The sequence below is a fragment of the Euphorbia lathyris genome, chromosome 10 (genome assembly GCF_963576675.1).
Source record: "Euphorbia lathyris chromosome 10, ddEupLath1.1, whole genome shotgun sequence".
In the NCBI taxonomy this organism is placed as follows: Eukaryota; Viridiplantae; Streptophyta; class Magnoliopsida; order Malpighiales; family Euphorbiaceae; genus Euphorbia; species Euphorbia lathyris.
Genome location: NC_088919.1, coordinates 37,979,919 through 37,991,871, shown reverse-complemented (window position 1 = coordinate 37,991,871; position 11,953 = coordinate 37,979,919). Strand labels below are relative to the sequence as shown.

General features: G+C 36.0%; 1 protein-coding gene across 3 annotated transcripts; it reads right to left on the bottom strand.

The window, feature by feature from the left end:
• Nucleotides 1-8,827: 8,827 nt before the first annotated feature.
• On the bottom strand, nt 8,828-11,458 carry LOC136209528 (uncharacterized). 3 transcript variants are annotated; one of them, XR_010677572.1, is made up of 3 exons: nt 10,681-11,453; nt 9,469-10,295; nt 8,828-9,136 (listed from the first exon to the last, which is right to left on the bottom strand). XR_010677572.1 is itself a non-coding variant. In XM_066001020.1 (3 exons), exons 2-3 carry the CDS (start codon nt 10,082-10,084, stop codon nt 9,123-9,125), a joined length of 630 nt encoding a protein of 209 aa, XP_065857092.1. In that variant the 5' UTR covers nt 10,085-10,086; nt 10,681-11,446; the 3' UTR covers nt 8,828-9,122. The 3 variants fall into 3 exon arrangements, 2 of the variants coding, with proteins under 2 accessions (XP_065857092.1, XP_065857090.1); XM_066001020.1 differs by having other exon boundaries at nt 9,469-10,086; nt 10,681-11,446; XM_066001018.1 differs by having other exon boundaries at nt 9,469-11,458.
• Between the last annotated feature and the right edge of the window lie 495 nt (nt 11,459-11,953).

Genomic DNA, 11,953 nt, shown 5'->3' with positions numbered 1-11,953 from the left:
ATGTTTTATACAACATAGTAGCAACTAATCGGTACGGTTCGGTTATTTCAGTTTTTATTAGAAACCGAACCGAACCGAACTGAAAACCGATATTCACCAAAATAACATACCAAATCCGAACCGTATAATAATAAAACCGAACCGAAAAACCGAACAGTGTCGGTTCGGTTCGGTTTTGCGGTTTCAAACCGCATAATGCACAGCCCTACCCAACATGCGCCTGAGATGCTACTACACCTGTTTCACTTTAAACACCAACCTTCATTGAAGGAATATCATTGGACCATACAAAATCACCATCCTGAGAATGAATCTTAATAGCCAAAATTCCTTTGGTCAGGTCCAAAGATCCTCTAGGAGTGTCACATATTTTTCTACTTTAGGCAAAGTAAGGGACTTCTCAAGGTTCGACCCTCTAGAGGTGGAAGAAAGGGTAGTGGACACTTTGGCAGTAGATTTCCAACCACATTTTAAGCTGCAGAGACTCTAATGTTCAGCATTGCGACTAAAAGCTCCACCTTATCTTTGCATCACTATCATGCAAGCACGAGCACTCATATTAGAAGTCATTCGTTCACCTAAAAAATAAAAGAAAAAACAAAGTTAAAATAGAGAATCACTTTCAAGGATTTATTCATAGCAATCTTCTCCGACCAAATAGAAGATCCCATCTTCATCTTGCACAGTACAAAGACGCCATTCATCCATCATCTTTAGCATATTAGTCAAACGCTAAAAGTTGGGAAAGGCCACAATTTCCCTCACAGACCTTTCCTCCTCTAAGGTTAAGGCTCGTGGATATTCTTATATATCATTGTTAGTAGGATCTAGGTTCTAATTGGTCTTAAAAAGGAAGCCTTCTGAGTACGGGCTGTTAGGGAAAATCCTTTTCGACCCCAGCAAAACAATTCCTTAAAACCCTTAACAATGTCTACTTTGTCAGACAATAAAGCAGGTCTCCGGAATCTTAAGGATTGATCCCCCATAGTCCAACATCATACATGTTGCCCCCTCCTCTTTATGGGGTTTCAAAATTAACAAAGAATTTCTCCATTTAGAGTCAAACATATATGAGAAGAGCTTGTTCAAGACAAGCAACTCTAACCCACTTAGGTGATAGCTCGCATGGACGCATGTGAAACTCTTCCAAAACTGCTATAGTGGGCTAGGAAGGGGAAATGGCATATTGTAGATCATCAGCTGAACATAAACTCCTTCTTGAGTCTATCGTTGATGCGTTGACCAGGGTCAAGCAGATGAATCTCCATTCAATCAAGTTTTAGATATTTTCAAGAGAAACCTACCAGTTGGGGTGTCGCCAAAATAGAACATTGCACCTAGGCTTTAGTGTTTTGCTTCTTCTCTGTTACCACTTTCTTGCCTTTATCGGTGCCTTCTTTAGTATGTTTTTGGGGAGCCATAATTTTAGTGTCGCTTGAGGAAGATGGATCAATGATGATGAACATTTGTGGGTTGTGAGAATTCTTTCGCCTCAAAATTTTCATACACAAAAAGAAAAAACCATGAGAGAATAAAAACTTACAAATTTCTAGAAAAAATGGTGGAAAGGCAAATGTATTGAAGGAATGTAGAAGTCAAAAAAGGAAATTCACCGGTTTGGATCTCCTTTTATAGAGATTTCCTGGAGGATGGGTGAAACTTCACCTTTAATGAAAACCCTCTAGTGTTGCTCCTTGGAACTCACAATGCCTTTTCGCCTAAATTCATCTAGGTTAAGCACCTAGAGGCATGTTTGATACATCCCGTGGAGTGAAGAAATGGTGGGAATGATGCCTACAAGGGGGATTGCACGACTACTAGGGATGAAGTTGTTCTGAGACCACGTGACGTGATGTCCCGTCTACACATGAGATAAAAAGACTAAGTACGACACAATGAATTTTGAACCCTTCTAAATGGAATATTCGAGTGATTCAACATCTACGGAATGTCGAACCATTCCTCAAGTGTTGTAACAAAGTCCCACATAACATCTTGCAACCGAAGCCCTAAAGAACTTCAAGAACTAAAGAAGGGACATCTGATATTATGTGAATAATACCAGGATACATGTATCCTCATCTTAGCAAACAGGGATGTCCAAAACAAGGAAGACCATCAGATCAAACTATAAAGGAATAAATATCCCTCAAAACACATGGATCAATGGGACATGCTCTGAATCCTCTTCGGATTAGGACCCTTGATTCATGCCTAAGATTAAAGAATCCCAGTTCGGGTATATTACCACCTACCTAAAATAAGTCCACCAGTTAGAAGCCAACAGTCGTCCTTTAAGGAATATAAGGTGAATATCAATGTTGAATACCTTTTTACTCATGGCTCCTTATAAATCGAATGTGACTTCATAATCAAGGTACATATATACATCTATTGCAATATACTCTCAATTGCTTAGTGCTCTCATCATAAACTCTGCTAAATTAGGCATCAGAGTGAGTTTGTTGGTCAACGACCTCGCCTTGATCCTTATCTTGCCTTACTTTTGGCATCGAAGAAGTTCTCACCGACATCAGAGTACTATCACATAGATTCAATTGTCTCAATTATCAAGAGACCCTCTATTACACTCATAGATTAATATATCCAACCAATTAAAAGGGAGATGCATGCTAGTTCATTGAGAGATGGTTGACATTAAAAATATAAGTGTACAAATGATACAAGTTGATTAATAGGATATATTACTTAAGAATATATAGAAATTCTCTATTATCAAATACTAATAGTATATTATTTCACTAGTAGCATAATTAGTTATAAATAAATACTATATATATTTTTTTTGATTCGTGAGTGTATCCACCGCTGACAGCAGTGGCTACTATATATATTTATTTGATTATTTTACATAAAAATAGATCTAAATTAGTTAATAAATTATTTTAAGCCGGAAGGATAACAGAACTAACAATCTCAAGTCTTAATTTTTTTTTCTTTTTAGTTGGTGTAATTAGATTTCTTTTTTTAAAACCTTAATTTTCAATTTTCTTAATATTCGTATAAATTTTGGCCAAAAAGCGCATCTTATAAAATTAAATAAATTTGATTACTTACTATTAGATCTACATTTATTAAAATTTTAAGCCAAGGATTAAAATCATTTTAAAATAAAATTCTAATAAATCTAAATCTAATCGTAAGTATCCGTAACTTACTAAATCAACACGAGGGATGGTTTGATTGGATTACAATTTACACTTTCAACAAACTTTTATTGACCATGCCCTATCAAACCTATATTTCTTAGAGCACAATTTTTTGGACGTACGAAATATAATAATATTAATTGTAAAAATAATAATAATATTAAGAAGATGATGAAGTAGTGATTGGGTGATTGGAAGTCAATTGTGATGTTAATGAATTAGGGAGGTTGAACGTGAATGTCAATGTAACCTTCCCACCTAATTCCTTTGTCAAATTCCCCTCAAAACAGAACATTATTATCTTAAACAATGTTTAACGTGATCTCTTTAGATTATCACTATCTAAACTAATATTAATTACTCTATTCAATTCGATTAATCATATTATATTATGATAATCTAATATTTCGATTGGATAATTCTTAATAAGTTTACGGGTGTTTGGTTGCTCATTTTCATACTTATAGTTGGCTTTAAAGCGTTCGTCTCTTTATCCACAGCTTGGCCAGCTAAACGGTTTGTCGCTGCCTGTTCGGTTTTCAACTTCTTAAGGTGAGCTGCGATTTGATCACAAAGAGTAGATAATGTTCAGAATCACCTACATCAAAAAAAAAAAAAAAAAAAGGAAACAAAAATTATAAGAATGAAAAGAAAGTCACCTTCTACATAGACAAATCTGTCAAATCCTGGATACGCATTTCCTTTGGTTTTGCTAAAAAAAAAAAGCTAGTGTATCCACCAGTTTGGTTCACTTCTATCATGTCCTGATACTTCCACCGAATTGTGTATGCACTAATCCTTTCAGCTCCCACTTGTTCTTCGGGGCTTAGCACTCTATTGGATATCTAGGAGGACTTCAGAGTGGGAGTTTCATTCCATTTTGTGACAAAAGGAAATCCTCGAACATATGGATTATTTAGATCAACTCTATTTGGTTCCACCCAAAACCACTTCAGTTTAAAGTCTTTCACGCTTTGGACTTTCTCATTCAAGATGCGTCGTCTTCGAGAAGAAAGCGTCCACTAAACCATATCCTCACATGTCTTTTTTGTGGGACTCCAGAAGTTCTAAAATAATGGTCTGGTCAATTCAACAATTAGATCTTCGTAAACTTTGTTCAAACTAAGAAGTTCAAGCCATGCTTTCGGCACAAAGCGAACTCATTCACAACAGCCACTACACCTTTGGAAAGAGGAAATCTCATCTCCCATTCTAAGTACTGAGTAAAAATACCTAGTTTTATTGAGGATGGGGGAAGATGAGCCCTCTCATTACTTTGAGGAAGGGAGATGGCCATTCTCCGGAGCCAAGTATGCTCATCCTCAATACTTAGAATGGGATTCATCTTGCGAGGTTTCACAACTTTCTCAACATTAACAGGTTTTGGTTGGCGAACTTTCTTCTAACCGGTTTTTAAAGATTTAGGAGTCATTCAAATAAAGAAAATAAAGGAATAAAAAGAGAAAAGAAAAGCAAATGAACTTATAAGTCTATAAATGGTGGATTTGCAAGAGCAGGAAAACGGAAGAAGTTGAGATTTAAGGGAAACGGTTGTGTGTGGCGTTAAGATGATGTCATTAATGTCAGGCGTGCCTAAGGAGTGATGTTTCCATCAAATAGAAGAATACCTAAAGGACTTTCTAGCATCTTTTTTTGGGGGGGGAGACATTTGATACAATAGCAAATGAATGAGCCTGAAACGCTTATGCAATAACTTAAGGTCTGAATCTAGCATTTGAGCCTAAGTTTATTAATGCCTATAAAGAGTTGAAGTGAGAAGACTTAACATCGAAGAAAGCTTCATTGGGAGCTGCCTAGGCAGACACGTGGACTAGGGGTGTGCATCAGTTCAAAACCAAACCGAAAAAACCGAATACCGAAATTACTAAAATAATTCACACCGACACCGAATAACATATAAAACCGAAATATAACCAAACCGAATTCGGTTTTGTTCGGTTTTAAACCAAACAAACCGAATTTAATTAAAAAATAAAAATAATAAATAAAAATCATTAAATTTCATCATTAAATTTGCCTCAATAATAAAAAAAATTGAAATACTTTGAAAATATATTAATATTAGCTTATTATCTCAACAATCATTAAAAAAAATAAACTTGTAAATTTGAATATATATATATATATAATATAGAATATGTGTAATTCGGTGCGGTTCGGTTTTTTTACATTTTTTGTCAAACCGAATCGAATACTGAAATGCACAAAAAAATAAGACCAACGCTGAACTGAAATGTAAGAAAAAACCGAAACAAAAACCAAATTTAATCGGTTCGGTTCGGTATGCAGTTTGACCAAACCGATGCACACTCCTAACATGGACTTGTAATTGTCCTGAATCCCAAAGGCACGCTTCCAGCTCCCACTTAATACGGAATAATAGGAAAGATAGGGTCTAAACCCAATAAGGAGTTGCCACGTATAAATAACACAAACTCCGCGTAAGTAACTGAATTGCTTATAAATAGCTCGGGAATCAGGGTCTCACGACGTCATTCTCAATACTCTCTCTCTGCTATTCAATTGCTTTCAAACTCATTTTGTACTTTCTTAAGTATCATTCTGACTTAGGTATCGAAAAAGGTTTGTCGGAACTTCGTCCCTATTTTCTGACCATTTGTTGTCATCTCAGATCATCGAAAACAGTTAGGAAGCAGAATCAGTAAGGAAGACATAGTAACTTTTCTCTCTTTCTATTTTATAAAGGCTATATAATATAACCATCAATTGAAATTGAATAAAAATGTGGAATTAGACACAAATGTGAAATATAATGAAACACTCTTATTCATTATGACATTATTTACATGTATTTATAGTGTCATTTATAATGTCTAATTACTATTCTACCCCTTTATACATTGTGTAATTACATTAATACTACATACATTAATACCCCCTCCTCAAACTGGAGGCTGTGAGGAAACGAGACCCAGTTTGGGAAGAAAGAAATGAAGCGTCGCTGCGGATAAAGGTTTTGTAAGCAAATCAGCGAGTTGAAGTTTGGTAGAAACATGTGAGGTAGAAAGAAAACCAGAAGTAATGTGATCACGAGCAAGATGACAATCGATATCCAAATGTTTGGTTCGTTCATGAAAGACCGGATTAGAAGCAATGTGAATAGCGGCTTGACTATCACAATGTAGTTGTATAGGTAAGGGAAGCGACATTTGAAATTCGCGAAATAAATAAGAGATCCATTTAAGTTCACAACTGGTGGTTGCCATACTACGATATTCAGCTTCAGCGGAAGATTTACTAACCGTAGGTTGTTTCTTTGCCTTCCAGGAAATGAGAGCTTTTCCGAAAAAAATGCAGTAACCACCGATGGATCTGCGTGTTTCTTTGCACCTGCCCCAATCGGCATCACAATAAGCTGTGAGTCGAAAATCCGAATTGACGCCATAGAATAAACCATAATGAAGTGTGCCTTTGAGGTAACGCAAAAGATAGAATAATGCCTCAAGGTGATGAGAACATGGTTGGTGCATAAACTGACTAAGCTGTTGAACTGCAAAACCAATGTCAGGGCGAGTAAAATTTAAATAAAGTAGTCGTCCAACAAGCTTTCGATACTGATCGGGAGCGGGAATGGGTGTGCCAAGAGAGGGGTACAAATTAGTACAAGATTGCATTGGACATGGAGAAGAGTGAGCGGAAGCTAAACCCGTATCAGAAAGCAAGTCGGAAATATATTTTTGTTGGGATAAAAATATGCCCGTTTTATCCCGAGCAAGTTCAATCTCTAAGAAGTATTTAGCAGGACCAATATCCTTAATAGTAAAAAGGGAATGTAAGTGATCTTTTACGTGACAAATTACCTCCTCGGAGTTACCGGTAATAAGTATATCGTCAACGTAAACGATAAGTACAATGAAAATATCCGTTTGGGTATAAGTGAATAAGCAATGATCACAAGAAGCTTGGGTAAAACCGAAAGCGAGAATCTGAGATGTGAATTCCTTATTCCATTGACGACCCGCTTGTTTAAGGCCGTAGAGAGATTTATGGAGTTTACATACTTGGCCAGGTTTAACCTTTAGATATCCATCTGGAGGATGGAGGTAGATGTCTTCATCCACGAAACCGTGGAGATAGGCATTATTTATATCAATTTGATGAATGGGCCAAGCTTTGGCGGCAGCAATGTCAATCATGAATCGAACGGTGACAACTTTGGCTACCGGAGAAAAACTCTCTAAATAATCAATACCTTGAATTTGATTATAACCACGAGCCACTAAACGGGCTTTATATCGATCAATTGATCCATCAGGTTTATGTTTAATTCGAAAGATCCAACGAGTGGAAATAGCTTTCTTTCCACGAGGTAAAAAGGTAATATCCCAAGTATTATTTTCTTCTAATGCTTTTAATTCATCATCCATAGCTTGAAGCCATTGTGGATTAGAAGCAGCCTGTTTGTAACTGGTAGGTTCAATAGATGTGTGTGGTGTGGAAATAAAAGCAGAATGTGGTTGACTAAAAGGAGGTAAAATTAAAACAGGAGAAGAAGAAACATGAGAAGAGGAATTAGGGGAAGTTGTATCAAAATCTTGAAGCCATGATGGGGTTTTAATTGGTCTTCCAAAGTGAGAACGTCGTGGAAGAGTAGGAGAATTATGTGGCTCCAAATTTTGTGAAGGAGAAATAATGGGTTGAATAGATGTAGAATTGGGAGGAGATAAAGGACGAGGAGAGGAAATAGATGGACAATTAGGAGGAGAGACATCAGATGGTAAAATGGTGGTCTCAATGGGAGGAATAGTGGGTGATGAATTGATAGGTGTAGGGGACGGATTGGTACTAGGAATTGTTATGGTGGTAATATTAGATGGTATACAAGGTATAATATTGGTAACCGGAAATGTGGTAGATTCAACTTGTATAGGTTTTGAATTAGGAGTTGAAGCATGTGGGAAAAAATTTTCATTGAACACAACATCACGGGAGATAATGATTTTATGTGTTTGAAGATTATAAATTTTATATGCTTTATGATCCAAGGCGTAACCGACAAAAATACCGGGAAATGCACGAGGATCCAATTTATCACGGGATGGTTGAAGATTAGAAACAAAGCAATGACAACCAAAAACCTTAAGAAAAGAATAATTCGGTTTTGTGCCATGTAATTTTTCGTAAGGAGATTTCCAATCCAATAATGGAGTTGGTAGTAGATTAATGAGATAAGTAGCGGTTAAAAGTGCTTCACCCCAAAACTTTTTAGGAAGGGATGCGTGAAATAATAATGCACGTGTTATTTCAAGTAGATGTTTATGTTTACGTTCAACAATCCCATTTTGTTGAGGGGTATAAACCGCAGATTTCTGATGAAAAATTCCTTGATTTGAAAAAAAATCTTGGCAATTGTGATTAAGAAACTCTGTTCCGTGATCGGTCCGAATTTGTTTAATTTTGGTGTTGAATTGATTTTCAATTAAGACAACAAATGACTTAATGGCACTAAAAACTTGGCTTTTATCACTTAAAAGAATAGTCCAAGTAGCACGTGTGTAATTATCAACAATGGACAGAAAATATTTAGCGCCCGTAAGGGTAGCTAATTTATAAGGTCCCCAAAGGTCCATATGTAACAATTGAAAAGGTAAAGTAGTAGATATAGCAGTACGGGAAAAAGAAAGACTGTGTTGTTTAGCCATAGAGCAAATATTACATGACATAGTATGTGAAATAGGAGGAACAACAGAAATATGTGCTAACTTGGATGTCGAAGCATGCCCTAGTCGATGATGCCACAAAAAAACAGAATCATTGTCATGAACAACATTAGTAATTGGTAAAGTAGGAAAAATAGATGGAGTATTGTCAACTTTATTACAAACATAAGTGGCTATAGTAGTAGGATCAAAAGATTGAGCTGTAAGGTAGTATAAGCCTCTTTGAAAGAAACCGACAGCAACAGCATGATCAGACCGAGGGGCCTGAAATAAGCAAAAATGAGGGAAAAAATGGAGAACGAAATGAGAATCATGTATTAAACGTCCAACCGATAACAAGTTATGAGTAAAAGTAGGGATATGTAAAACATTCTGAAGTATAAAATCAGAATTTATGGTAATGGAACCAACATGTGTAATTTTATTTTTGGATCCATCTGGTAAATGAACCCAATTATTAGAAGTAATAGAAGTAATAGAAGTAAAAATGTTAAGCATATTACACATATGTGATGTAGCTCCAGTATCTATAATCCAAACAGGAGAAGTAGATTTGGAAGAATAAGTGGAATTTAATTGTGAATTAGAAGATATACCTGCAAAACCTGAAAAGTTTGCCAAAGGCATTGAGGAGTTTGCTGGATATTCATCACCAAATGATAAGAGGTTTTTGTTCTTCATAACTCTTTGAACTTCAGTCTGAACCAGTTGGGCAAAGCCATGAGGCATTGTATAGTTAGAAGACATGTTTTCCTTATTTTCAGAGTCAGATCCGTCCAAAGGTGTATCGCCTGGAATTGAAACATGATTAGCACGAGTCTTAGAGTTCTTGTTCTTCTTCTTTTTAAACTCCTGAAACCATTCAGGAAACCCATGAAGTTTGAAACAGGAATCCTTCTCGTGACCGGGCTTGTTGCAATGAGTACAAAACCTATCAGCCTTGTTGCTTGAATCTCTTTTCTGACCATGTAAGTTACTAGATGTAGTAGGAACAGAGGATTTTGTAGCAAGAGCAGCAATCTCCAATTGAACATGATTAGAATTGACCTCCCTTTGTTTCTCAACATTTTGCAACATTGAATAAGCTTTGTGTAAACTTGGTAAAGGATCTAATAGCAGCAATTGATGTATAACAGGAGAATAGTCAGAGTGAAGGCCCATAAGAAATTGCACTAGCTTATCTGTATTATGTGATTCAGTCATCTTCTGCATAACTGAACAAGTACAGATGTGAGAAGCTTCACATGAACACACAAAAACAGGACATAGGTAGGCTAACTCATCCCATAAACGTTTAAGTTTAGTAAAATATAGTGCAATTGATAGATTTCCCTGTCTACAGGCATTAATCTCCCTTTTCAGTTGGTAAAGAAGAGGACCATTTGAGCCTCCAAAACGTTGTTCAAGTTCGTTCCAGAGTGTTCTAGCAGAAGAAGAGAACACAAAAGCATCTGTTAGATCTTTAGAAATTGCATTTAAGATCCAGGACATTACCATACAGTCAGCCAGCTGCCATTTATGAAAGTCTGGTGAGGTTTTGCTAGGAGTGAAGTCATCACTAAGCACAAAATCAAGTTTCTCCTTAGTGGAGAGAGCCAATAACATAGCTCTCCTCCAAGTGACGTAATTAGAACCATTCAAAGGAACTGTAACAAGCACAGTACCTGGATTATCAGATCATCTTGAACATAAGAAGATCGATGTCAAGATCGATGTCTAGAAGTATTTCCGTCACGAAAACGTATATTATTCATATCATGTAATGGTGTAGGAGATAGAGCTTAATCAGAAAAATTAGACCCATGTACCTTGGAGTTCAGTTGAGATATGTGTAATACACCAGTAGGTGAATGAGAGTCCATGGTTTGTGGCTGGCCAAAAGTTACACGTCTGTTTGCTGGAGGAACCGGAGCAGTAACAAGCAATTCCGGTAAGAGTAACTCCGGTGGAGATGTCGACGATTTAGCCATTGCTGATGGAGATGGAGAAGAGTCGGAAGAAACTTCAAAATCGATAAATCCAGGTTCTGTCATTTCAATTGAATTAGAGAGATCCAGATGATATGAAGATCAGCAGAAAGTAGATGAAATCCAGACAAAAGAAATGGATTAGATGAAATCCAGCAAAACCGAAGGAAATGATGAAATCGAGCAAAACCGATTTAACCGATGAAATCCAGAAATACAGATGAAATTCAAATGAAATCCAGCACAAATCGATCCAAAATCAAAGGAAACGATGAAGATTAAGGTTGGACAAGAAATCGATTTGTAATCTGAAGAAACCGATCAGAATGAAGTCTAGAAAAAAAAAATGATCGCACAACCGGCGCAATATCGATCTGCGATGAAAATTAGAAAAAGAAATAGATTCGAACTGAACCAATAGTAGAAGGAAGATACAGCTGTTGAAATGAGATAAAAACAAGAAGATGATTCTCGAAAAAACACAGCAAACCAGGAAAGCAGCCCATAGACACCGACGTGAAACGTGATGAGAGAGAGAAGAAAAATCAGTTTTCAATACACCTGCTCTGCTCTGTTCTAGGAAAAGAAAAAAATCAGTTTTTCAATACACCTGTGTCGCCATTTACTAAGTATGTAATGTAAAATTACAAAATCAGTTCCTAACAAAAGATGAATATTCTAATAAAGCTTGAGAGTGTGAAAGAATTTGCTCTGATACCATGTGGAATTAGACACAAATGTGAAATATAATGAAACACTCTTATTCATTATGACATTATTTACATGTATTTATAGTGTCATTTATAATGTCTAATTACTATTCTACCCCTTTATACATTGTGTAATTACATTAATACTACATACATTAATAAAAAACATAAACATTTAGTCCATATATATTTGTTTATCTCTCGTTTTTACACTATATTAAGGTTTTACAAAAAGCTAGATGTTGTAATTAAATTTTTGTTTTTAGGTACTATAAATATATTAATTAAATTATACTAGCACTTTTTTTTTTTGAAAAGAACAGTTACCTTTTATTAAGAATCAGAAAAAAGAATAACAGAAAGAAAAGGAGGCGGAGCCACCCATTCACCCCGACCAGAATCTG